The sequence below is a fragment of the Bemisia tabaci genome, chromosome 5 (genome assembly GCF_918797505.1).
Source record: "Bemisia tabaci chromosome 5, PGI_BMITA_v3".
NCBI lineage: Eukaryota > Metazoa > Arthropoda > Insecta > Hemiptera > Aleyrodidae > Bemisia > Bemisia tabaci.
In genome coordinates this window covers 49,575,594-49,601,780 of record NC_092797.1, presented here as the reverse complement: position 1 = coordinate 49,601,780, position 26,187 = coordinate 49,575,594, and the positions used below count along the sequence as shown (strand labels likewise).

The window sequence follows — 26,187 nt, the reverse complement described above, 5'->3', positions numbered from 1 at the left end:
ATCGCTAGAGCTTGCACGGCGGGCGGGCGGGGGGGGGGGGGGTGTATTTCCAAACTTTTAGTATAAGAGTGAAAAGAAGTTATTCAAAGAGAGATTTCACTATAGTTCCGGTTGAAAATGCACGTTGAATTTTCCATACTTGATGGTATGGTATGTTCATCGAAAATCCCATTTTTGACCTTATCTACTTATTATGGTTCACATCAATACGCGATTTTTCAGCCCCATCTCACTCCCTTAAAATTGCACTTTTCCCCTCCCACCACCTTTGGAGTCATTTTGATACCATCTCTACTTACCCTTTTCCACCCTTTAGATCAAGGTACACTCTACTACAGGTATGGACAAATGGAATTTTAGAAAGTCGTTAAAACGCGTAGATTTGACAGCATCGAGAGTACGACTGCGAAGACCTGCGCGGCAAATGGACGGTACGACTTCATACGTCACTCGATCGCCGATTTTCTCAGCGCTGCCACTTCGGCACCCCGTTTGTCCATACCTGTAGTAGAGTGTACCTTGCCCTTAGATGCCTTTCATTATTCAAGGACAACTCTTTTTCAGCCCTTTTCTACCAGACCCAATATGAGAGTCAGCTGAGATGAGCACAATCCTAGGAAGTAGTGCTTTGGAGACTGGGTAGTCGTGGGTAAGGTAACTCTTAAACCAGTGCAAAAGGGCGGACACATATGTATAACGAACACTTTCATTCAAAAGTAGGTATTGATAGAACATGTAGTAATACTTAATGTACTCTCCATCAATATGTCCATTTGTGTGAGCTAGAATGAAAACAGCTTTTTTCCAACCCCAACCAACAACTCATAAACTCCACGAATGATACATTTCGGTCAAACGAGCAAAAGTAAGGCCAAAATTGACTTCTACGATGGAAATACTGTAAGTATATCAAGGTTTAGATTGAAATTCCAACTGATCGTTTCAGTGGCGTGGCGTCCATAGGTTCGCAGTGTTCGCCGAAAACCCTAAAATATTTTGGAACAATTAATAAATTATGGTTAAGGATGTGGGAAACAATACATACAGAATAGTTGACAGCAAATAATTAACGGGCGCTTGGCTTCCGACAGCGGCATGCGGAACGGAAAGAGAAAATCCTGCGGCACGCACGGGGTTCACACGACCGGAAACCGGACCTGGATTTGAGCGTAAGGGGGACGGGCGGGGGAGCTGCCCGTTGCGGCGCGTGGCGCGGGGGGCAGAGCGTCTGTCGAAGGAGGGGAGGGAGAGAGATACAGGAATGTGAGTCGGAAATATAAGGAGTGGGGGTAAGTTGAGCTCGTAGCCTGCCGGCAAGGCGAAACTATCAACGGCTCCCCAGCACTGAGCGGCGCGGCGCGAGGAAGAACCTCCTATCTCCCATGCATTAGTATATGGAGAAACAACTTTTCTCTCTTTTGGGCTTCAGCGGCGTTATTTTTGAAATTTGACTTTTCAGACTTGTAAAGGTGGTTCTTAGCTTTCTTCTTGCCAAGTGTGAGGGAAATCGCTCTGACGGTTCTTTTTTTTTGTAAACGATCGGAAAATCTCGTTGTTGAAATCTCGGTAAAGTGTGTCGCTTTTTATATATAATTTTTCAAACATGTTTAGCGTAGGTAAGCTATTGACTATCGACGGTGTGAGTGATCGGCAATCATATAAGTCGGTTTGCGACGTAGCAGACTTCCGGTCTTACTTCATTTTTTCAACGGAAAACCACATCTTGCCAAGAGGTCTAGCCTCGTGCGGCAAAAGTATTTCTGCAAAAACTTCAAGGAATGATGTCAATTTGTTCTCCTTTAAAAAAATAACAAAGAGGCAGAGATTTTCAGACACCGCAAACGAGTTATGTGTTTGCCGACCTACACCGTCGCTATTTCAAATTTTCAATGATGGAAGCTTACTGCCTTGCTGCTTAACTTGCTTGTTCGATGATGTGAGGAGTGCTGAGTCTTCATGTGCTTTTGTTCCTGTGCTTAAATCGATTAATAAAATGTTTAATAATGGACGCACGAAATAGCTGATAGGAAACTTAATCGTAAAGTGTGAGTATACTTTCGTTTTAATTTTTGATCGTTTTCTTTAAAATTTTAAGTTTGAATGCTGCCATGACCAGGGATTGATAGTAGGTAAACAAAACAAAGCGAAAGCATTCAAGTCGCAATGACCGAGTTTCATTCTGAGCCCTGGTTCACCATTTTTGTGTTTTATACTAGCTATTAATACAATGGCCGGCCATTGCTAATGAATGAGATATTTGTATGTTACATATGCACACAGGGTCTGGCTCTCAAACTGCTCATGTTTCGGAGGGAAAATTTTCCATGTTTCGTAGGTACAGCCTTCTTTTGCTCAATTTTTTCAGCAAGCTGTTATTGTCCGTAGCATTATTCTGTTGTTCTGAAGGTGAGCACTGAGCAGAGCATGCGTGAGATGGCCCCCCAAGTAGCAGTGATCGCGATAAATTGCGATTTAATTGGAGAATGTATCGCGATTTTATCGACGTCGCGATTTATTGCAATATTATCGGGAGAAAAATCGCGATAAATTGCAACAAAATCGCGATATTATCGAACGCGATTTTATAGAGATAAAATTGCAATAAATTGCAATTTTTCATTAACGCATGAATGACGCATATGAAAGATGTTTCTATTCCGCCGCCGCCGTTTTTACCGAGATCCGTTGGTAACTTAACCATCTCATTTTTTTTTATCAATTATTAGTATAATGTTACAAAGACAGACTGGTAAGCTTACCTGAAAACCGGTATTTTTACTGATTTTTTCAGGTAAGAATACCACTTTTATTGGTAATCAATCCCCGGTAACATTACCATTTTATCTCGGTAATTCTACCACAGTCGATAAAAACTATTGGCGTTTTTCCCAAGGTCCATCGGTAACTTTGCCATCTCACTATTATTGGTAATTTTACAGAGACAGAATGATGAGATTACCAATAGAACCTTATTTTACCAACCGTATTTCAAGGTATGAAATAAAATACAGAGGAGGGAAAATTTAAAAAAAAAAAAAAAAAAAAAAAAAAAAAAAAAAAAAAAAAAAAAAATCCAATGAAAAATCGGTGTCAGTCAACGCAAAGACATAAGTTGTGAGGTTGCGAAGCGCCGATCCATGTATAAGAGGCTTCAATTCGCACACGCAAGTCACATAGCGGTCATAGCATAGTGACAATGTGCTGGCCTTCCACCGTAGCGATTGGGGTTCGAATCCCCGCGGAGGCTCCGGGGATTTTACGCTCGTCTTCGTCAAAGGACCTGACGGCTGAACCTAACGGCAATCGGCTGACAACTTTAATCCCTTTTTTTTGGCGATTTTATCAATCGCTAGGATCATCAACATCTGAGCGATCATCCTCGATCTTATCGCGATAAAATCGCAATTTTTTCGGGCCGATAAAATCGCAATAAAATCGCGAAAAGATCGAGGATAATCGCTCAAATGTTGATGATCCTAGCGATTTTATCGCCGATAAAATCGAGGATAATCGCGACTTTATCGGCGATAAAATCGCGATTTTTCCGTTGAAAAATGCTACTTGGGCCGTGCCGTGTTCAGGCCGCGCATAGCGCGCTGGCGCCACCACACCGTCCGCTCTGCCGCTTTCCTACTTTTGTAGCTGCTATGTACGTATTTCTGTCTCACTCTCTTTCTGTTCTTAATGCAATTTACCTACTGATACATTTGATAAATAATATATTAGCTAAAATTTAAAACATCTAATAGGTGTAATTTTCCTCTTTCTTCTGAAATATTTTGGCAAGCAGTGCTTGCCTTGCTTATCCGGACGCCCGCACGCCACTGACACCCCCCCCTCCCCCCCTTAATTTGTCATCATCGTTTGTGTCATCATATATTTTAGGATAAGTTTGGTCATAAATTCATTTTTCGATCAAAGTACCATTAATTTGCGAAGTTTCAACACGGAATGTCTACCAGGACGAGTACAATCTAGGGTGAGTACCTTTTCTTTTTACCGCCGAGATCATATATTTGTGTCAACAAATCAACAAAAGTAAGGTCAAAAATGAAATCTACGATCAAAAGTCCTCTGAGATACCGAGTTTCAACACGAAATGCCCACAAGAACGAGTAAAACTTATCTTTGAGTAAGTTATACATTTTTATGTTTCTCCGGAAAGTTTGAAAGAACGCGTAAAATTGTGTATTTGCGTCATTTTATTGAAAAAAGTAAGGTCAGAAATGAATTCTACGATCAAAATAACCCAGGCATACAATTTGGTTCAGCACGAAATCCCCAGGAACGAGTGAAATAGCCACAACAAGTAAAGGCGATGACCGGGGGCATTCACTCCTGATGAGCCGAGCCGGTGCGAAAATCGAGTCAGTGGCTGAGACTGCTGGGCGACCGATTTCTTGCCAACTTTTGTGAATGATCGAATGGCGCCACGTCCCCGTTAGAAGCTATGGTAAAGAATCGATAGTGCGATATTCGATTAGTCGCTTCGATACGATATTCGATATCCGCCCAGCTGTAGGATTCAGCACAAGAACAATGCATTTTCCCGCGCATTCCCGCGCTATCACGCCGGTGCCCGAATTCTGGATCGCTCAATTAATTGTAATGGTTAATGGTTGAATTGTAATTTATTTAATTATTAGCAGTTGAAACTGTCATCTTCTTTGCTCATTTAGAAGTATTTCATCAATTCGAGACGAAGATTTAACCCCAGGGCCAACGAAAATCACGAAGAAGCCATGGGAAGTGCGGTGGTGAAACCGAAGTTCTGAGTGGATCTATACAGGTATGAGTTCTAGTATGAGTGTATGAGTCGTTTTTCTGGTATTGCTTTCAATCGCCTCTCTTTCAACTAAATCGAGGAAACTTACACCACTGATTCCTACATGAGAACGTAGTGTTGTTCCCATAACTTACGATGTTACAACAGAATTGTCATCAGACTCCTGTGATGGAACATGTCTTTTTGTCTGTTGCTGGACTTGTCTTGGAGACTCCACTATGGACCAAGATGTATCTCTTTATCTCCTATTACCTTATCTAGTCAATCAATGAATGCAGACCGGTTCTTGAAACTCTGTTGGTACGCCAGGACAAGATGAGGAATGTGTGAGCTTTGCGCTTGGAAGACCTTGATCCCCTTGGCCTGGGCGTGCCGACAAGAGTTTCAACGATCGATTCCTGTGTGTGAGACTGAAGCTAACTTTAAAGAAGGAACCTCTGAGCACAGTGAAGACTGTTATACAGGTTTTGTTTCCCAATCCCCTTCAAATAGCAAGAACTGTGAATACCGTTACTACACCTAAAGATCATCCTAGTTCGGACTCCATTGCCAGATATTTCCTGCCTGAATTTCCTTATTCCCTAAACGTCCTCCAACTCTCTCCTTCTTTCACTTTCATGTCGTTTAATCTCTAAAGGAAAGAGTTAGTTTGTCTGCATGTAGTCTTGCTGTGATAATGAGGCCGAATTCATCATTTTGAAAGCTCATCTAGACCATCTCTTCCCTGCGAACCGATAGCTTAGCCTCTGTTTCACCCGATCATTTCTCTTTCTTTATTCAATGGGCCAGTTGCACTGGTAATAGAATCATGTTTTGATGCTTGGTTCTAGTAGATCAGCTCTAAATATAAAGATCTGTCTCAACAGCAACTCTCTACCTTGAATATTAACGGAGATATCTCACCTTGACAAACTTGATTTATGACGTCATCCACTGCGGTAGTGCATAACATGATACGTCCTACCGTGGTGGATAACATCATAAATCAAGTTTTTATAGTCGAGATACCTTGGTTAGTATTCAACGTAGAAATTTGCTGTTTGGCCAGATCTTATCATTTTTAGTTGATCTGCATGAGTAAAGTATCAAAACTCGATTCTGAGACCAGCACAACCGACCTATTCTTCCACTCTTATGTTTTATTTCCATTGTTTCAAGTCTAAATTTTTTTGAAATTACCTGTTTACTCTGCTCACTAGAGGTGTTGTCAGCTAAGTAGGCACTTGTTTATATTCCACTTGAAAGCAATAGACGCCGTTAGTGGCGATGTCATCATATGGATTCTCCATTATATCAAATTGGATCCAAACAATAACATTGGAGTAACCTCTTTCAATGCTACTAATTAATGTGAATAAATCGATGTATTTATCGCTTTTTTGTGACGTGCCACTAATAGCGTCACTATAGGGGATTGACGGCAACCTGATCGTGAGCTGAGTCAATCCTTGATTACTGTTGGATGCCTACATTATAGCTGCTTGTGTTTGTTATGTATTCAAGTGCCAACTTAGCTGATGACACCTCTACCTCAAGTCTGCAGTAATACTTCTGATAGTTTTACACAAGTTTGTCCTACCTCTTCAAGGCTTAAAGTTATTTGACCAATTTTATCTACTCTCCATTGTTAACCGTCTTTGGTATTGAATCGTGCAACACTCAAGAATATTTATTTTCGGTTTTCAGAGTACTCTCCGTTTTTAATTGATTAGAGTGGGTATGTTTTTAAAACCATTCATTTCTCTATGACCATTATGTCTTTGATGGTTTTTTGCATAAATGAGTCAACCTCTCTAAATGGCAGCAGATAAGCTAACATTAACTGATGCCTTATCCAACGTCAACACCTTAGATGAGCTTAGGTTACCTAATGAACAACCGTGTGTCACAGCTCAGCCATGCCCTGTCATTTATCAAGCTAACTTCGTTACCAACTTCGAAGACTGGAATGGGTCCGTCACTGGCGTCAATGGGTGGTACATTGAAGAAGCTACCGTTCATGCCAGTTTGGGAAGCTTCACATTCCTGCTGCTTGACCATCGTTAATCTGTTTAATTCAATGGATGATTAAGTAATGATATTCTATGACTCTTAGAAAAATCTTCCTTTTCCAAGCTAATTTTGAGTATAATGAGAGAAAATCATAAGTTTTTAGCAGGGAATGAATAACATCAAGAACTACCGTTAACATGCTTAAATTGGGGCTCAGAAAAAATGATATGACTATTTTACTCTTACCTACATCATTACAGGGCTACAGCAGGATCAGAAAATATCATATCCAAAAAGTTAGTTCCATGCAAGTGTTTTCAACTTAAAGCAGACATTTTGAAAATTGGTAGAGGCTTCTATTTTAGAATAAAATCATTAATTATGTATTTCGTTGATGAAAGGTCATTTGAACCTTGATTTCAATTTTGAAGATTTCAAACTATCCAAGGAACCCATTGCAGATCGACCTTTAAATGTAAATGTATCAATTTTTGAACCTTTATAGTATTTGCACTGAAAACAGTCAATAGGTTTTTTCATTGAAGCTTAATCGACACCGGTTCTGGTCGTTTTGAAAATTCAGAGCTTTTTCATGTTGTGAATTTGAAGTTGTCAATCTACCAATCCTGTAAAATATCTATTTGTTATGCTCCAGAATGAACTTTTGGAAGATGGCTTGGAACAAGTGGTCATGCTGTCAACGTGGTGATGTTGCTCTCGAGCCATCCCACAACCGAAGTCCAATGAGCAGTCAAACTGGGTGGAAATCTATGAAAAGACTGTTGAAGTATTAGCTCCTGAAGTGAACAAGCTGCTTAATTTCATGTATTTTCAGGTGAGCATTCTAATTTTGTCAGTTTTCGACATTCGGTAAGTAATTAAAGTGGTGTATTTTAGGTGAAAACTTGCATCACGTTCTCTACCAATGTGTCTAAGAAGTGTAACTGATCTTGTTCGGGCCAGAAAAACATGTAAGAAAAAAAGGATCTTTGAGTGCTTCAAATCACAATTTCCACTTATTGCCACAATGCTAGAACTCAGTTTAGGTTACCACCTGTAGTCTTTAGTTATATAATTAAAAGACGAATAACTAAACGAAAGTATATCAATTGCACTGATAAAATGATTAAATTAATTATCTTTGTCTTTAAAATTAAACATATTTATTTAATTAACTTAAATTACTTCCCTCTGCGTTTTAGTTCCGTGCAAAAACTGGTGATGGTGCCCATATTGCACAACTGTGTGATGTTTTATTTATTTAGTATGAATTGGTACAATTGAAACAATGAAAATTGTTATAGTACGTGCAAAATACCAGTCACCGTGCCTGAAATTACCTGGCGCATTTAGCAAGAAAGGGGTCATGGCTGTGGACTTGTCAAAGGTCTTAGTCTTTTTGATTTTCATTCAGTTTTTCCGTCTATTGACTTCCATCTTATTTTTGCCAATATTCATCGGAAAATTTTATTTTTTTAGGATTTATGCCGTAGGGTTAGATCTCAATTGATTATAGGTACAATGATAAATTCTCGCATGCTAAATGATAATTACTTTTTTGAACTATTGCCCTGAGGGAAGTTTCATGCTTTCAGAGAGGAAACTACTGTGTGAATCTTCTGAAAATTTTCATCTAGAGAATTATAAAATCATGAAGAATATTCAGTCGGAGTTTCAGCGAATTACATACATTTGCTTGATCATAATGGATGAAAAATTGGTTAAGATTCTGAAACACAACAACTGAAGAGTGTCCTTTCTGTGCTTTGATTTTCTCAAAAATTGGAATTACTTAATAAATCCTAATAATGAATTTGAATTTCACTCCATCACTCTCTCCATACTTTACTTTGATTATTCCTCAATTTATTTACTACTATTAAACCATACATGACATCTAGAAAAGTCTTACTTTCTACTTACAAACCATGTTTTACGCTCAGTCCGCATTTCAGCAGCTTCTGTGGTCACAATCATCAGTTGATTGTCAATGTTGATGGCGGCCAGGAGGGTAGTTACTACAGCGCATACTGATCATGAAAAACGTAGGTGATAGAGTTTTCTAAGTTTGGTGCACATTTTAATCACATAACTTTTACTGTCAAGGAATGAATCAATTTAGTGAGATCATTAATTTTTTATTTAACTCCAATTATTTCTTTCACAGCGAAAAGCTATTGAAAGAATTTGTGCAGAGGTAAAAAGGCGTTGCCATGCTGAAAAGAGGAAGGATTTTCTGTCTGGAGCCTACTTGCTCACCTTAGGAAAATTTATCCATACGTTTGCGGTGCTAGATAAACTGAAAAACATGAAATCATGTGTGAAAAATGATTATTCTACCTCGTGTCGGTAAGTTTATGTGTGTAAAGTCGTAAAAGATTTCTCCATTTTGAAGTTTTCTCCTGTGTACCTGAAGGGAGATTATTTTTAAAAAATTATGGTACAGAAGTAATATCGCAAAAGTCTCTACAAGAGCTGTCCGAAAATAAATAATTAAGTCTTACGTTTTAATTAGAGTTTATTAGGACTGGGGAAAGAAAAGAAGAGTCAAAAGTCACATCAGTCTGAATGCATCAATCATCAGTGGGTCCATTGGTTAGCATGTAAGTATCTGTTGAATGGTGCAATTTTTGGATGTGACATTTGTCTCTTCTTTTCTTTCCCTAGTTCTATGTCTTTCAGCCGTCTGGCATATCTTCAATTGTTAAGAAATTTTACCCAAATTAGTCAGGAAAATTCCTTTTCTAAACTCTGTGGCAACCCTGTGTTGCATTGTGGAGAATTAAGTCCTTTGTTCTTCACATCGAACAGTTTTCTCCCTTCCTTCCGATTCATATCAAACCTCCATTGTAGCTCAAAAGTATCGTGACAAGTCTCTACACCATTGCCTCTTTTTTCAGTGCCGCCCAGTTCTCGAAAGTTATGGCAGATTCACACATCCTGCAAGAGTCGCAGAATTCATCCATGTTTCTCGCTTCACAGAACAAAATTCGAGACACGGTGAAAGAGAATTTGGAAAAAATAATCGGTTACAAAGAGCTTCTGTCTGATGTTGTCAATCTGTGTGTGCACATGTTCGAAACAAAGATGTACCTGACACCCACCGAAAAGCACATGCTGGTTAAAGTGAGTATCATGGCATCCCATCTTCACGATTCGTTCTACCTTCGGAAGGGTTTGGTTTTGACTTTTTTTTCAAGGCCTTGGAAGTGCTTGAATTCTTCTCTACTGATAAGAGTCAGCAGTTAATTTAAAGAAATAAAGAAACATTTTTTGATATTTCGTTGAATGTAGGAAAACATCTTGTTTACAAACGAAATCGCTGTCTTTCTGAAACAAGAATCCAAAATTGTGAACTCAAGCTCTTATCACAGGGAAATTACTGTGTTTTTGAAAAAATTCGGAAAATAAGTGAATTGTTGTTCCAGTCTTAAGCCAGTTTAGACTCTGAAGATCTCAAAATTGAGATTTTAACACTACTCTTAGAAAAGTGTTTTTTAAAAATTCTCGCTGCCATTAATGCTCTTAGATTTTAAACTAAACTTTTTAATTCAAGAAATGTAACTGAAGTTCAGGCGATTCGTGAACTTTTAATCAGATTTTGTATTTTGGCCATGTGTCTCATTGTCAGTCCTTCTGCGCTGTTCTTGACTCCATAGCAAGACAGTTCTAAGTTTCTCAGTATTTTTTTCTCAGGTTTCACAATTATTTGAAATCTGCCAGATGTAAGTATTACCACTTATCTCTACGGTCACTAAATATTTTTTCATGCCCTTTTAAGACTATCGTAGGTGAAGAATCTTATGGTGCAAACCAGGTATGGAAAGCAATGTAACAAAAGGGGATTGTAACATTAACTGTCCGAAGGGTAACAGTTGATCTAAGTATATGACCAGGGGCTTGATTCTGTGTTGCTCTCAGGCAATGTCATAGGCATGAGGTACGCACCCATCGCAGTTACACATCTTCTCTTTCAATGTGATGGTGAGAGATCGTCAGACTAGAATGTAATTAAAATGCTGCCTTCAATTTTGTTGATTAGAGGTGAGATTGTTCGGTGAAATATTGAGAATTTGTTTTTCACGACCCTCTGCGTGACACCCTCATAATGTTTTGGAATGCGACATGTGAGGCAAAACTTTTGTTGGCTATTTGTTATTAATTTTCTTCACGTCTAAAAATTTTCATCTTGAAGAGTTTTTAGTTTATACCCGAATTGGTGGGCAGTGGCTAACAGCAAGAGCAATTACTACTAGCTAATACTACAAGTCGGGAATGACAAAGAAAAACTCTTAAGATGAGTGAAGAAACTTAAAAATTTATTATCTTAATTTTTAAGCCTTCCTCACCCATCATTCGAATTTTTCATTCACTCCCTTTACCCCATTTCCAGCTGTCGAGTCCACCATATGAGTGACTAAATTTCAATGTTAGTACCTCTTTGATACCTGTCTCTAAAATCTCTCACTCCTCCTGAGTGCTTGGAAATTGAGGAACTGACAAAAAGTGTTCTTCGATTCTTCTCTCCATGATGCATCATCTAAATGAAGGAGAAGTGATGATTTTAAATCTAAAGGGGTATCCTCTGGAACTTCAGTAACCAGTGAAAAACTGCAGCATCAAATAGTTGGCGTTGCTTAGATGACAGTAGAAGCTTCAGGATAATTAATGAGCCTCCTGCTTGGTGAATGATGATCATTTTTTGTCTTTCTCCAGCACCATTTGCAATAAATGTCTGCTTTGATTTCTAAAGGAACCTTGATTTGCTCCCTTTCTTCTCTTCTTAGATGAGAGAATACGCAGCACAATGTTCAGACACCTTTATGACGCAGTTCCATGTGGGGATTACAAGTACTGTCTCATATTTTGTAGTTTTACTAATGGTTTTAATGTTTGTTTTTAGGTTGTCGGAAAATCGGAAGCTACATTTCGTTCGTGCGTTAGTTATTCGCTTGGTTTTTGTCTGTTTTTCTAACTTAATAAATTGGAAGATGCAAAGATCCAGTTGGACGCGAATATTAAGTGTGAGTACTGTATTATATATTTTTCGGATGGTTTTTCATATTTTCTTGAGACGGAATTTCTCTAAGTTGTAGCTGAATAAAGTCAACAAGTGAGAATATGAAAATGATAGCATTTTGTGCAACTAAGACTTCTCACACACACACGGCTGCTGATGTGTCAGTTCTTATGACCCTTCAAAAGTTTTTTCCTTCATCATTTTTTTATTTTTTAGTCACTTTTCTGGAATGTTATTTCGAATGATGAAGTAAAAGTTCAGCGGTAAACGCCATTCACTACAATATCAAACTGCCGATCCAACAGTGGCTCAAACAAAAACATTAAGAAATCCAAAACATGTACTGTGCATGAAGTGTGAAGTTAACTTTTAACGTAGGTAGCACTATATATTAAAGTGTTGTTTACTCCCTTTATTATAATTGAATTGATGTTTGATTTTATCACCTGGGAACAAAGTCTTCTCATCTGAGGGGAAAAAGTCCTCCAGGCGAGGACATGTGGGGAGGTTCGTGTGATGGAAATGTGAAAATAATCAGAGCTAGATTATTTCTGAAAATGGAACAACTCTTATAAAGCACACAACACAACATGTGAATAACCCAAAGAACACCATAATTTCTCTGAAGGATGGAAAGCAACCATTGAAGGATGTACAGTCTGATATGATATTGCTTCCAAATCAGTCAATCACAGAAGGAACGATATTGATTGACGTATTAGGGTTCTAAGTGCGGTCACGAAAAAGTTTTTACTTTCTCGCGCCACCATCTCCATCCCTCTCCAACTGACCGAAGTCTCTACTAAATTTGTAATTCTAAATTTGAGATTTATTGGGATTTCAAATTAATTGATCCTCATTAGGAAATGATTTTTGAAATATGAAATTTTCCAACTTTTTCCTTGGAGGAGGAAGGAGGTTGGATTTAATGAATATCATCAATTAAGGTGAATCCAGGTTTCGATTAGGGATAATTCAAGATTAGAGATAGCGCCACCAGTCCCCACTGAGAATTTCACTTTCCTTCGAAGTTTACTGAAATAATATTTCCCGAATTACAAAAAGCAGATCCACAAGATATAGATTAATTTTTGCTTGATTTTTTGAGCCAAAATATTGGCTACTAGAATTACAAGCGCAGAGAAAGTACGGCTGAAACTTCCAGGTCAGAGGCGGTGGCCGAGCGCGCAACGGAATCTCTCATGTTCTGTCTCTCTCTCTCCCATTGCCGATGGGAATTACTTTCCGCCGTAGTTAAGACTTTATTTATGGGAATTTTGAGAAGATTTTTCTACTGAGTGTTTCTCACGTATGTTGCCATATCCCCTGGATCTCCAATCTTGAATAAGTATTACGGTTTTTATTATTTTGGCAAATATATGCAGCTATTCTGAGCAGCGCGACGTGGTGGCCAAATCGTGAAGTTCCAAGCCTGGATTCACCTTAATGTTAAGCACTTTAAACAGATCTACCCTCAAATTACTGTAAATTGCAGGAAACCCAAATCGTTCAGAAAAGTAGGAGTAGTTTCGAATTTTTTGCCCATACAGTATCTGAAAATTAAGTTAATCATATCAGAGAAGTTTTGTGAAGTTTTCATTGGATTCTCTAAGCTATTTCGTCATTTTTCTCCTTTTTATTGTCGAAAACTCATCTAGATTAACTTTCAAACCTACACACCCACGGTCTATTCTTCAAATTTCCCAAACTGAGGTGAAGTGGAATCCGTATCTGCAGATATACTCATTTGTTCCTAGAACTTTTGCAAAGTTGGTTGATTCTATCAGCAACGATTTAGCCAGAGGAGAATAGTTAAAAGGGTACAAAATCGACGTTCAGTATCAAAAATAAGATAATGCCTTGTAATAAATTATGGAATTACCAAAGCACCTCGGCAATTTTTAGAGAATATTTCTCAACATTTGTGAACACAAGGTGCGACACTAACATACAAGCCATGGCAGAGATACAATTTTTTTAATTTTTGCAAGTAGGAGAATTTGACTTCCTCCTGAAGTCTGTAACTATCTGTAGAGGCTGAAATTTTTCCAAAGCACCAGGGACAACAGTTAAGGTAAGATGGGGGAGGGGAGGAGACAAAATGTGATTTTAGGAACAACCTCTTTCTCCAGAATCAACCCCAGTGACTTTCTGTTCTATGTTTTATTTGTTCATTTGTTTTCATCCGTTGTCATTTCTCGATTGTTTCCAGGTCAACCCAAGAATGGGCCGCCATGCCCATGCGATTACACTCATCAGATCTGCAATTGGTCAACGGAGCACCGCCCCGCCAAACTACGTTCTGTCCGCTGCTCTCCATGCTGGTAATATTTTCTATGAAGAATAAGTTGTTTCTACACAGCTTTCTGTTAACATTGAGGAATTTTATTTAGTAGAAGGGCAGCAATCCTTTTCATGAAACTTCAGAGGGTGGAGTTTCTGCAACTTAGCAAAGTACAGTATGAGGAAGTGATCTAACAGATCCTGAATGTCTCCCTATAGGGGATCGTAATGTAAAGGAATTCTTGCATGTGTCAGGCAGTTCTTATTTAAAGGCTTCCCCTTGTGTTAAATTTTGCGGAGAATAGGGTGGTGTAACTTGCTTTCTCTGAAATAAATTCATAAGCGCACAAAAGCTGTAAAGTTAAGGCTGTAATGGAGGTGATGTCTCATGTTACGGTGAGAATCCACCTTTATATCTGGTGAAACTCTCCATGCATGCACAGAGAAGAAGCAAGTACATTCGCAGGGTTGCCATTTTGTTCAAAGAGTCCAAGACTGGAGCCATGGCAACCCTGCTAATGTATTTGATCTCTATCTGTGCATGGAGTGTTAGAAAAGATATGGAGGTGGGCTCTCAATGTAGTGTGAGGTATTCTCTTCATTACCGCCTGAACTTGAGAGAATTTTCCCACCACACAATGGAGGCTGCAACAGATTACCCAGTTCAGCATGTTTCGAGTAAGGATATTTATTTAAATTGTAAGAAAATTATTCTCGTCATGAAAACAGCAGGAAACATGACGAAAACAGTTATTATTATGTGAAGCTCTCATACTCATCGATGGATCTTTTTATTTCATTTTTCCGTTTCCATGCCTTGAGGCATATTATTGGTTGGTTATTGGGATGGTGCATTAGCAATCTTTTGAACTAGTGTCTAAAGCAGTATGTAGGAGAATGGAAAATCGGAGATTTAGAGAAAAACATTTAAAATTTATTTTCAAAATCGGTAATTGATAGCCTTATGATAAAATCAATTTGCCCAAAAATTAATCTAAAACCTTGGTTTGATGAACTAAAATGGAATCATAGTGAAATAAAAAACTTAATTAGACTTCGAATAGGACATGGAAACTTCCCAGTTCATTTAAAGAACTTAAATCTGAAAGACTCAGAATTATGCGAATGTAGACTATGGTGACCTAAACCACTTATAATTTGAATGTCAAAATCTAATAAATCGAGTTATGATGATTCAAAATCTAATTGAAAATAACTAATTTCCTCCATTCAACGTCCCATACATACTTCACACCCCAGATCCCAAGATATATTAAATCATTGCTAATTTTTTAAAAGTCAATAATATAAATCTTTTTAAGAAAAAAAAATAAAAAATTAAAAAAAAAAAAATACTTAGAATTATAAGCTATATCCGACTGTATTAGTTATTTTTTAGGAGTAAATACCACCTGGTTCGCTGCGGGTGGTGGTTGCTTTAGGAATGTTTTTAACTATTTACAGGAAGACTTTAACAATTTTTATTTCTTAGTCATATTCTTTAATAAAACCGTCCGATATCCACTTCCAAAGGCTAGTAGTCAATATCCTAATCTTCCAAAATCTTAAAATCCAAAAAAAAAAGAGAAAGAATATAAATCCTAAATCTTCCGTATGTTCACTTTGAATGTTTTCCATGACCCAGTATACCCCGGTATAGGAAGTCGCCTAGAAGGGTCTCTAGGCGTGAAAATGGTGACGGCTTCAACAAACAAATTACTCTATCTATAAAACATTTCCTTACCCCTACATTTCTTATAATATCAAGTATGAAATTTTGTGTATAGATGGCTGTAGGTTTCACATAAGGAATATAAGTCAATAAGCCAATAGAAGAAAAAGATAGCCTTCTGAACGATTATCTTATTCAGGGACAACTGCAGATTTGTATAATGCGTAGCGTTAAGGACATTTCCTGCCTGAGCCTGGGTTTTGCTACACAATTCTCATTTCCAAAGTTATAGGCCCAGGTAGACTGCACGCCAAATATTTCACTGAGCAGAGCCAATAGAAGGAAGCAGCAGTCCCTAAAACCCAATTCTTGGAAAAACACGAATTTATTTTCTTACACTTTTTCGATTATTATCACTCTGTTGAGAGGTGACACGGATGTATTTTTTGGGACGCTCCATATTTTGCCTTTAAAATTAAATGATGTCCAGTGAAATGTGAGGGGTATTTTGGTCCATTGTCGCCATTTTTGGCCAGTTTTTAGGAGATTCTTTCAAATTTTCTCACGTAAAACTTGAGTTAACCTACAAACAGCGTGCATTTTTGAAAAGATGTACTGTAATATTCTCCTCTGTTGCATAATTATCGAGAAAGAGTGACGAGAAAAAATCGTCAAAAACGGCAAAAAATTGAAAAGTTGAATGAGCCCTTTAGCGGAACTTTACCACAATCCAGTTAAAATGAAGGTAGTAAATAATATAACTTTTCCGCCCGTAAGTAAAGAATATTTTTTTTTCCCAGGAGGATCAGTCGAGCAAGCGATTCAAATCCTAGAATCGTACGCGGACATCGTTTCGCCAAGGCAGGGTACGTATCTTTGTCATTATTCCCTTTTATTGTTGAGTGAAGATGAACACTAGAAACTATCCGTAGATGAAGTGTGGAAATGTCATCGTCCAACTATTGAACATGACCAACTGCCCCCTTAAACAGCACACAAGAAAACAGTTTCAGTTGCCTCTCAAAGAAATAACGGCTGTCGTGTATATGAAGTAGGATGTTTCTTATTTTTTTTCTTTTTGAAAATCAAGTGGATGACACCCCCTCCCCCTCCCTTCCATATGATGCTTCAGGAGGGATGTGAACCCAAAACAAATTTTGGGCAAATCAATGTAAGTGGTGCAGTAGATACCTTGCAATAACCAACAGGGAAATTTATAAATTGAGAAATTGCATTCTTCCCCCATTGAAAAGTTGCTACAGCTTGGAAATTGTATCTAATTAATTAAATAATTTTTAAGGAACTTAAAGATGAAAAAACATATTTTATCCAATCACTTTCAAAACGGTACTCCCTCCCTCCTTTCTGAAGGCAAAACGATGAGTTTTCAGCGACGTACCATTTTCCCGAAGTTGAGGAATTGGTTTTCTTTTTCTCAATGACAACCACCCTATACCTCCTCCAATGTTTCTTGGTTTTGCTTAGTCAGCATATGAAACAAATTCTAGAAAGAAATCAGTCTCCAAGATGTGTTGGAGGAAAATAATTACAAAGAGGGTATATTGAATTAGTAAATTATTTATCTTCAAGTTTAAAACTGGGAATCCCTTTTTTTACTAAACTAATTGATAAAATCACTTCCGATAATGGGTCAATGATTTATCATTCTTCTGAGGCAGAAAACCCACTGACTCAAAGAGGACAACCAGCGTTTCCTGGTGCCAAGTGCCAAAAGTGGGTTTTAAACTTTGAGACAGTAGCACCAGTAATGTTCTCTCTCTATTTATTGCTCAAAAAAGCAGAAGCAGCCTTAAATTACATAAATTAGCATCTGTTAAGGCCAGAACATACTGCCTATGTATCATTGACAAGATGTCACACTGCAACTCTATGAATGAACCTATGTTGAAATGTTCCTATGTTCCTGCACCTATGTTCTCTATGTTGAATACTATTCCTTTTTCTGTAGTTTTTAATACGTCAACTTTTTGGGCTACAAATATTATCTTACTTATTAAGTTTAATTTTTTTATAAATCACATATATGTTAACATTTGTTTAATAATTGTATTGGGTTTATTTATTTTAGATTCTCCACTAGCTTGTATTGTAGCTGTTGTGATAAAGATTATTATTGGTGGAATCAATTTTTCTGTGATAGATAAGTAAATTACGTCTTAATTTAATTCTATAAATCATGATAATCTGTTTCCTAAAATTACAGATGGAACAAGAAGAATAATTTTTCTGATTTTTTTCTGATTAATCGCATCTTTTCACAGGATTATTGAATTAATTACAGGATTATTACAGGAGAGTTTATAGATTGACAAGACTGAAAAGCAGTTCCACCTTTAGAACATCATAGATGTCAGTCATTAATGGCTAAGTGACTTCAGTATGGAGAAAAAAATCTGCACAAACGTCTGCCCCATCAGCACTTAAATTAAATTTTAGTTTTTTAGATGATGAATGAGGGAGTAACTGAAAGAAACTCATATTTCCAATCACATGGTGTATTTTGCAGTTTTTTTTTTTGGCACAAAGGGATGCGCTTCAGTGGAAAGGCAGTAACTAATAGAAAAGCATGAAGGGATAAATGAGATTGACACAAATTGAGACGGAATGCATAGTCACTCCTTCAAAATATTCTCTTTCAAGGAAGTACCCAATTTGTGGTTGACTTTGGGATCACGATATTTCTAAGGATTTCTTAGAAAAGGAAGGTTGTAAAAAATGCTTGAACTGTACATCCTCCAATTCTGATGAAGAAGAGGATAATTCTGGGTTGTCATCATTAACAATCATCTGATAGTAATTAGTGTCCGAAGCAAGTAAATAATTAGTTGAAAGGTTATGTTATTTAAAGTAGATAATTTTCCAGTTGCCTCCAACTTCGTGAAGAACATGAAAGTGTATTAGTCGTTCACTGCAGGAAAAATAGGCAGTATTGGGAAGTTATTTCTGGTCGTCCAAAGTGCTTTTATTGTTTCAAACTATTCATGAAAATTCATCTTTTGATCAACTATTGGATTCTCTCTTTCAGACATTCCAATGCGTGGGAGGAGGACAAGCTGGGGCCAGTGGGCATGTAGGACCACCCACCGAAATAATTGCTCCACAACCTGCACAGCAACCTCCACTGCAGCCTCTACCACAACCTCCACTGCAACCAGCACCTCCAGCACCTGCATCGATTCCTCCACAGGAGCCATGATGTCTGGGTAAGACATCTTATTAATATTATTGTGGAAATTATTCACAGTATTAATATTTCCCATTCTTGAGGGGGAAGCTAGGGTTGGGAATTAAAATTTGCACCGGAGATAACACATTTCTTATCACAAGGTTGGTTTAGACTTGGTCGGAACAGTGGAACTGTTGCAGGAACAAGTTGATGAAGAAAAATGTTACAACGGTGAATGAAACCTTCAATGTAAATGCTAAGTAAATATGAATGGTATGTGAATCCAAAGTAAATGCTAGAAAGAAAAAATTTGGATACTTGAGGCGTCTGACGTTGAAAGATTTGCTTACAGTTAAAACATTTTTGTTCATCACCTCTTTCCTGCAACTATCAGGGTCAGTTCTCTGAGTCGGCCAAGGCTCATGGTCAATAAGGTGAAATAGTAGAACAAACTTGAATGCAAAACCGCTATACTTCTCCCAGAAGTCTAGGAGTGGTAATTTTCAAAAAATTAAAGAAGGGGCAGATTTTAAATAGAAGAGACTTCCAAAAGTAAGTATCTTTTTGCCAAAACTTCCACACTACTGCATAAAATTAAAATCCGTAAGCAACCGCTTATTGGTCATAATGTCAGCTTTTTAACGAGCTATAGTATTTTAAATTTTGTTCAGTAGAATGGCAGAAAAGTTGTTTTTTTGTGAACCCACCTCACCACCAAACAGGTTTAAAATTCCATGTCGGTACATCGGCGCAGCAACTACTCGGTGTCAAAGTGCAATCAGGATTTTGTAACATCAGACAGCCACAATTCTTAGCTAAAGGTTCTTTTTTTATAAGATCACCAAAGATGCACCACAATGTGGACATCAGCGTGGTATTAGTTGTATTTCAGCTACTTTTTGTGAAATTGCATCACAAGCGTTCTAGGGGGCTTTCTTATCGGATCATGGAGTTACCCAGAAATATCGTTCATCTATAAGGAGTTGTATGCTGAGGGGATTAATAAGCTTGTCCAACGTTACATTTTGTCTCACGTCTTGTTTAAATTTCGGACGGACTGGTAGCGTGAAATTTTGGACCCATGTGGTCCGGAGGTGACTTCACAAAAACAACTTTTTTGACATTCTGCTGAACCAAATTTTAAAGGAAAAATAAAACCTTGCAAGAAAGGGGACATCATGACCAATGAAGAGTTTTTTTCAGACCTTTATTTCATGTAGTAGTTAAGAAGTTAAGGCAAAAAGATACTTTTATTTGGAACGATCCTCGTGCGTAAGTAAAGTTGTAATGGTTACAGTCAAAAAAAATTTACAAGTGGAATAGGATGTGCACTTCATATTTCTATTTTCATATGTTGGAATGTAGTAGGTCCAATTCATAGCAGTTCAAAAGAAAAATTTCAGTTAAAGAGGCTGACAATTTGTCAACGTTTATGATGTACTTGAGGGAAGGTAAGGAAAGACTCAATACATCTAGACTATCCATAGCACAAAGGCTGCCATAACTTAGCTTAGAACCTCATTTTCTCTCCCTCTCTTGATATTTTCTGAGAACCAGACAATGATACATGTTTGAGGGGTATTTAAGAAAGACAGTTCAACGTCTACTTTTTTGATTGGTGGCATTTTCCACCGTGAATTGTCACGATAAGCAATCATAGTTGGCAACAGGGGAAGAACTTTGATAATTCAGGTGCCCTCCTCATCGTTGCTGTTAGGGAATGATGCACGTCTGTTTTCTAAAAGGGAAAAGAGAATGTCTTTAATTTATTCTCTCGTAAGAGGAACTGTAGAATCAACACTCCTCTGTCAGAGAATTAACACTATTCAGCAGTTGCAGGGATAACATTTTAATTATAAAACTACAAGGAGTTTTGCCAGACCATTACTTCAAGAGGAAAATTGAAGTGAAGTTTCTTTATATGAGTTCAATGAAGCAGGACAGCTCCTCCATCTTGTGGCATTTTTGTCAAGGAACCTTTGAGCATTTTCAGAGGGGGTTAAATATTAGTCTCCTTCAGGTGCTTTCAGGGGATTAAGAAATCACTCTGTTCTTTAAGGAAATCGAAAATAGGGTTATATTTGACCTTCAAAATAAATATGCATAGGAGGAAAAAAAAAATAAATGATGCAGTAGATTTGCAGCTAATAATTAAGTTCAATTGTTTGCACAGTCTCCTAAGTCATTGTTATTGGACTGTGTCCAATTGATCTTGTCCATTGTCTTCTGGAAGGAAAAATAACAAGAAAAATTGTAATTTTAAGCAGGCGTTGGTTCCAGAATTAGGTTTGGCAATTGAGACGAAGAATTTTTACTTCCAACAAATCCGTTATCTAAGTTTTCGAACTTGTTATCAAAATTGATCAGTATTTTGGGAATCTCACCCCTTTTTGTTTTTCATCTAATCAAATTTTATCTGAGAAAAGTTGTTCAAAGTAGCGGAACTCAAAGTTTTTTTCAAAGTTGGTCCAGGAAGAGCTGAGTGTGTTTCGGCAATCCTTTTTCATGAGTGTACACTCCCTACCAAATGAGGTTATGTTGTTAAACAGGATTACTGTTTTTAGGGGTTACTGTAATTCTTTTAGTAAAGGTTTCTTCTTTTAATTACACTATTGAAAATTCGTGTTGCAGGAGAAACAACAATCAGTTCCGAAGAGGAGCCGCCATCCGCAGACACATCGAGAACTGGTAAGTGAAAGTATTTACAACATCGGAACTTGGCAACCATAAAAATACATTTTATCACTATTTTATCAGATGAATAAAGGAAAGAAGGGCACAGTAATTAATTTCAACGTGTATTTGTTCAGATCCAAATTGTTGATGGGTTGCAGAAACACAGAATTTTCAGAGGACAGTAGACCAATGGGCCTGTTGTAAACTTTTGCTAGAGCAAAAATAAGAGTTGTTTCTTATAGATAATGCCTCAAAAATCACAATGAGCGCATCGGCAAAGTCTAAAATGCACTCATAACTTCACAGTCTGCGTAAGAAATTTGCGGTTTTTTGAGCTTCCCGCTTCAAAAACGATACTACGGCACAGGTGAACATTTTGTAAGAGGAGTCGTTCCATCGTCGGCAATACTCATCATGGCCGACGCCAATCCGCCAAAACACGTGTGATGGGACGATATAACACCTGAACTGGATTAGACCAGATAACAATCAGCGTGTTAACGATCATATTTTCCACGCCCGAATTGATTGACCTTGAACTCTCCTCGAATTACGCGCGGAACTGCGCGCAAGCGTCGGCCATGATGAATATCGCTAACGATGGAGCGACGACTCCTCTAACAAAATGTTCACCTGTGCCGTAGTATCGTTTTTGAAGCGGGAAGCTCAAAAAAACGCAAATTTCTTACGCAGATGGTGAAGTTATGAGTGCATTTCAGACTTTGCCGATGCGCTCATCGTGATTTTTGAGGCATTATCCATAAGAAACAACTCTTATTTTTGCTCTAGCAAAAGTTTGCAACAGGCCCATTGCAAGTCTCTGATAGCGTATCTTCTAGATGAACCAAGCTCACATTGGTTGTATCAAAAAGAGAAAAAAGTCGTCACAAGAAGGAATGTAATTTTCTAGGTGTATTTTTAGGGCTGATCTCGAAAATTACGCTGGGTTTTCCGGATCCTCAAGGTATGCTTGGAAAAATCAAATTTTGCATGTGCTCCAAAAAAAATCGCAGTTTACCACAGGAAATTCAGTTGTTTGGGAACTGAGTAAATCATAGAGGACAGGGGAAAGGAAAGAAGAGCCAATTATCGCATCAACCTGAGTGGATCAGCTATCATTTTGTCACCATCTAAATTTATGTTGAATTGTGTGATTCTCGGATGTAACATATGTGTCTTCTTTTCTTTCCCCAATTGGAAGTAGGTGATTGTCAAATGCACCATTTCAAAATCATTGCGAAAAGCCCACTTAGAATCAGTGACAAATTTTAGGCAATTCGAAGTGTCTGTCGACCAGTAGCCTGATTTTTGATGCTCATGTCAGCACAAAAAGACTTAAAAAATCGATCAGATAAAGGATTATCATGTGTTAGCCTGCCGACAAAGCCTGATAAAGCTTTAACAATCAGGCTGTAGTGTCTCATGGTTGCTTGAATGAATTCAGGGGAGAATTACATTTTTGCCGGTAAATGAAGAGCAAAGAGGAGACTTTGATATCAGAAGTGACAACAAATTTAATAAGGATATTTTTGGTAAACAAGCATTAGTGCCATTAAGCCCATTTTCAGGAGTACAAGATTTCTGAATCCTCGTAAGATGGCGTATCCAATAAAATGAATGTAGCTTATACATGTTTCTGTACAATAGAAATGAACTAAAGATCATAGAGAGATAATGGAATGCGAATTTTGCAAAGTTTTCATGTTTATGGGGGAACATATAACCCTGATCCACTGTATAGTCGTCATCTCTACCCCTGCATCATCCATGCGTTGGCAACTAATGGACAAAGACTTCAGTACTCTAATTTTTCTGTTTAAAATGAGAAAGGCGACATGTTTTTAGTGACAAACCCACCCCTCTCAATTACCATTCATGTTGAACAAAAAACTTAAGTAATAAGGAACATATCATCTCAGCAGCAGAAAGTCTCTTGCCAATAAAAGAACTTGTGCATGTTTTCAAACAAAAAAAACTAAGAAAAAAAAATATGTTAGAAACCTGCACAGAGCAGCCATCTGCTGTTTTGCATACCCCTTTTCAAAGGTTCAGCAAGTCACAAAGGAATTAGAGTTTAGGGGCAGTTTAAGTAATGGAGGAAGTACATGGTGTTCAATCTTCAATTAGGGATTTTCTCCGAAATAAAATTTTCGGTATACAATCTTTTACTTTCGAGTACTTAATGCTGAGGTTCAAAATGAAACAAACTCTACTCAGTAGGTGCTCACTATGTTATCACAAGCCGGAAACATTGACTAGAAAAGCATGATGATAGATATATATAGTTGTGTTTACAGTGAAATGTAATCATTGACTGAAGTTTACTGTTTTTCAAATTCGTGATTTCGAAATCACACTTATGTACTGAACTGTACGAAATTCCCTGATTTGTTAACTTGGACGTTTTTTTTTTCATTCACAGATGCAGTAGATTATACGGGATGCGGCTCTTGCGACAAGCCTGATAACTAGGTGAGTTTTCAATTTATTGCCAGTACACTTAAAAATTGTATACGTAGTAAATCATTCTTGGAAGTGAAGGGTTTTTCCTTAAGATTTTACTCCTCCTTCAGGTTAGTCATTCAAGATAATCAGCTTTTTTTACAAATTTTGTTTTTACCCATCTTCTCAAGTATGGTCTATGAGGACAAGATTTAAAAAGTTCCCCGAGAAAATCTGCTTAAAAAGTTTTTCAATGACCTAGCTGTTTATTATTTTTGTTGTGTTAAATTTTCTGATACTGAGGACACTTTTTGTATTCGTCAACTGAGATATGTTTCGAAATAATGCGGTGAGATGAAACGGATGCTACAGATACAAATTTTCGGAAGTGAGAACTTCTCAATTGGAAATGTGGAGCTTGTGTTGACAAAACGGTTGCCAATGAGGATTAGGTACGAAACTTGTGTAAATTTAATGATGATGGTATTATCCTCCAGAAAATTTTGAAGAGAGATTTCATGCATGTTTTTTCCACCTTCATATCCTTGAAATTGAGATAAGAGAAGCTTTCGAAGGGAAAATGGCAAATTATAATACGAAGATCTCCCATTACTTAAGGGTTATAAGCCTTGGCCTGATATAATTAATTCAAGTTTTCAAAACGTCAATGAAGTCCTAGACTATTTGCATTCCACTAAGATGATGTTTTGAAGCCAAAGCTGAAGGAGGAATAAAACTAATGGAAGATTATTGAGTTTTTTCAAAGAGCGTACCGGTATATCAGTTAATTGTCCAGTGGACTTGTGGATGCAGAAAACTTCATCCAACTAGAAGTAGGCAGATGACAGTGAATGGCATAAGAGACGCGTATGTTCTTTGTAGGAAGAGAAAAAAAAAACTTTTAGTGAGGCAGCCGTTGGTAAAATAGAATTACTTTTTTGGATCTCAAGGTACGTGGTCCTCTTGATCAGTGATGTTTTTAATTCTTGGCTTATCATGAGTTACACAAATTTCAATCGTTTCATGCAGAGGCTGCTCATGTCCATTCTTCCAGTCTTGAGGTTTTTTGAGTTGATAATACATTCGAGAGTTGAATTTAGCGATTAATGTGGCATTATTACTTGTTTTACACTTTGATGGTGGTGTCAAATCTTGAAAATTATTATGAGCACAAGAAAACTAAAAGCTGGAAAAATATACATTACAGACTTTCGCACGACATGACTCAATTATGAAATGATAAACGCCAGAAAAGATGAATTTTGAAACTTAGAATTATGGTTTACATAACTTGGCAACACCTCATAAGGGGCAGGGTTGCCACAGTCAAGGAATTTTATAAAGTCAGGGAAAACTGGGAAATGTCAGGGAAAATTTGTTGAATCTTCCTCATTTTCTTTCTATATTGGGTTTGACATTTCGAACTACAAATTTTTGTCAAATTATGTCTTCTTAGCCATTTGCCATATCTTCATTTGTCAGGGAATTTCACCAAAATGTGTCTGGGAAATGTCCGGGAATTTCATTTTCTAAATTTTGTGGCAACCCTGTCTGATGGAATGACTATTAATTTAATAACCGTAACTTGCTCTGCTATTCCACTTACTTGACAGTTGATGATTATTTCTTTTCTCATGTTTTCAGATGCTTGAATCAGGCAGCCTAGAACACATGTCTTGAAAGAAAATGCCAACTATTTTTGTTCCTCAATGATTACTTTTAGACGGAACTGACGCTGCTCAAAATTGTTTTACTTCTCTCTTACTGCCTTTTTTAAACAATATATTTTTTTTTTTAATTTGATGGTTATTTTGTTTACTTGCTAATTATAATATTCATTTATTAGTGTTTAAATACGTTAGTGAGTTGCTTGTGTAACACTGATTTTTGTTCCTATTTTTGGAAACTTGAATGAATTTCATGCCTTCACGTAAACAAGCTCGTTCTCCGACTAACAGTGCAAATACGGCAAACTTCATTTAAGCCTTTCTTTAGTACGTTCAACCCATATTTTGTACTTGTATCCCATTGAAATATCATTACCTACGTCAGGGAGTCGACAGTGAAATACTGATTTTTTGTTTAGTTTTCAAGAACTTAAATAAATTTTCTCTTTTTTTACTACCTTA

At 37.4% G+C, this 26,187-nt stretch overlaps 1 protein-coding gene across 5 annotated transcripts; it reads left to right on the top strand.

Annotated features, from left to right (window-relative positions):
* The first annotated feature begins 1,109 nt into the window (after positions 1-1,109).
* LOC109032468 (uncharacterized) lies at positions 1,110-26,187 on the top strand. 5 transcript variants are annotated; one of them, XM_072300863.1, is made up of 11 exons: positions 1,110-2,045; positions 4,680-4,789; positions 7,434-7,613; positions 8,946-9,127; positions 11,682-11,802; positions 14,011-14,122; positions 16,554-16,619; positions 18,800-18,977; positions 21,572-21,628; positions 24,039-24,088; positions 25,703-26,187. In XM_072300863.1, coding segments are annotated over exons 3-10 (729 nt in total). In that variant the 5' UTR covers positions 1,110-2,045; positions 4,680-4,789; positions 7,434-7,601; the 3' UTR covers positions 24,040-24,088; positions 25,703-26,187. The 5 variants fall into 5 exon arrangements, with proteins under 5 accessions (XP_072156964.1, XP_072156962.1, XP_072156963.1 ...); XM_072300861.1 differs by lacking the exon at positions 1,110-2,045 and adding an exon at positions 3,556-3,649; XM_072300862.1 differs by lacking the exon at positions 1,110-2,045 and adding an exon at positions 3,872-3,979.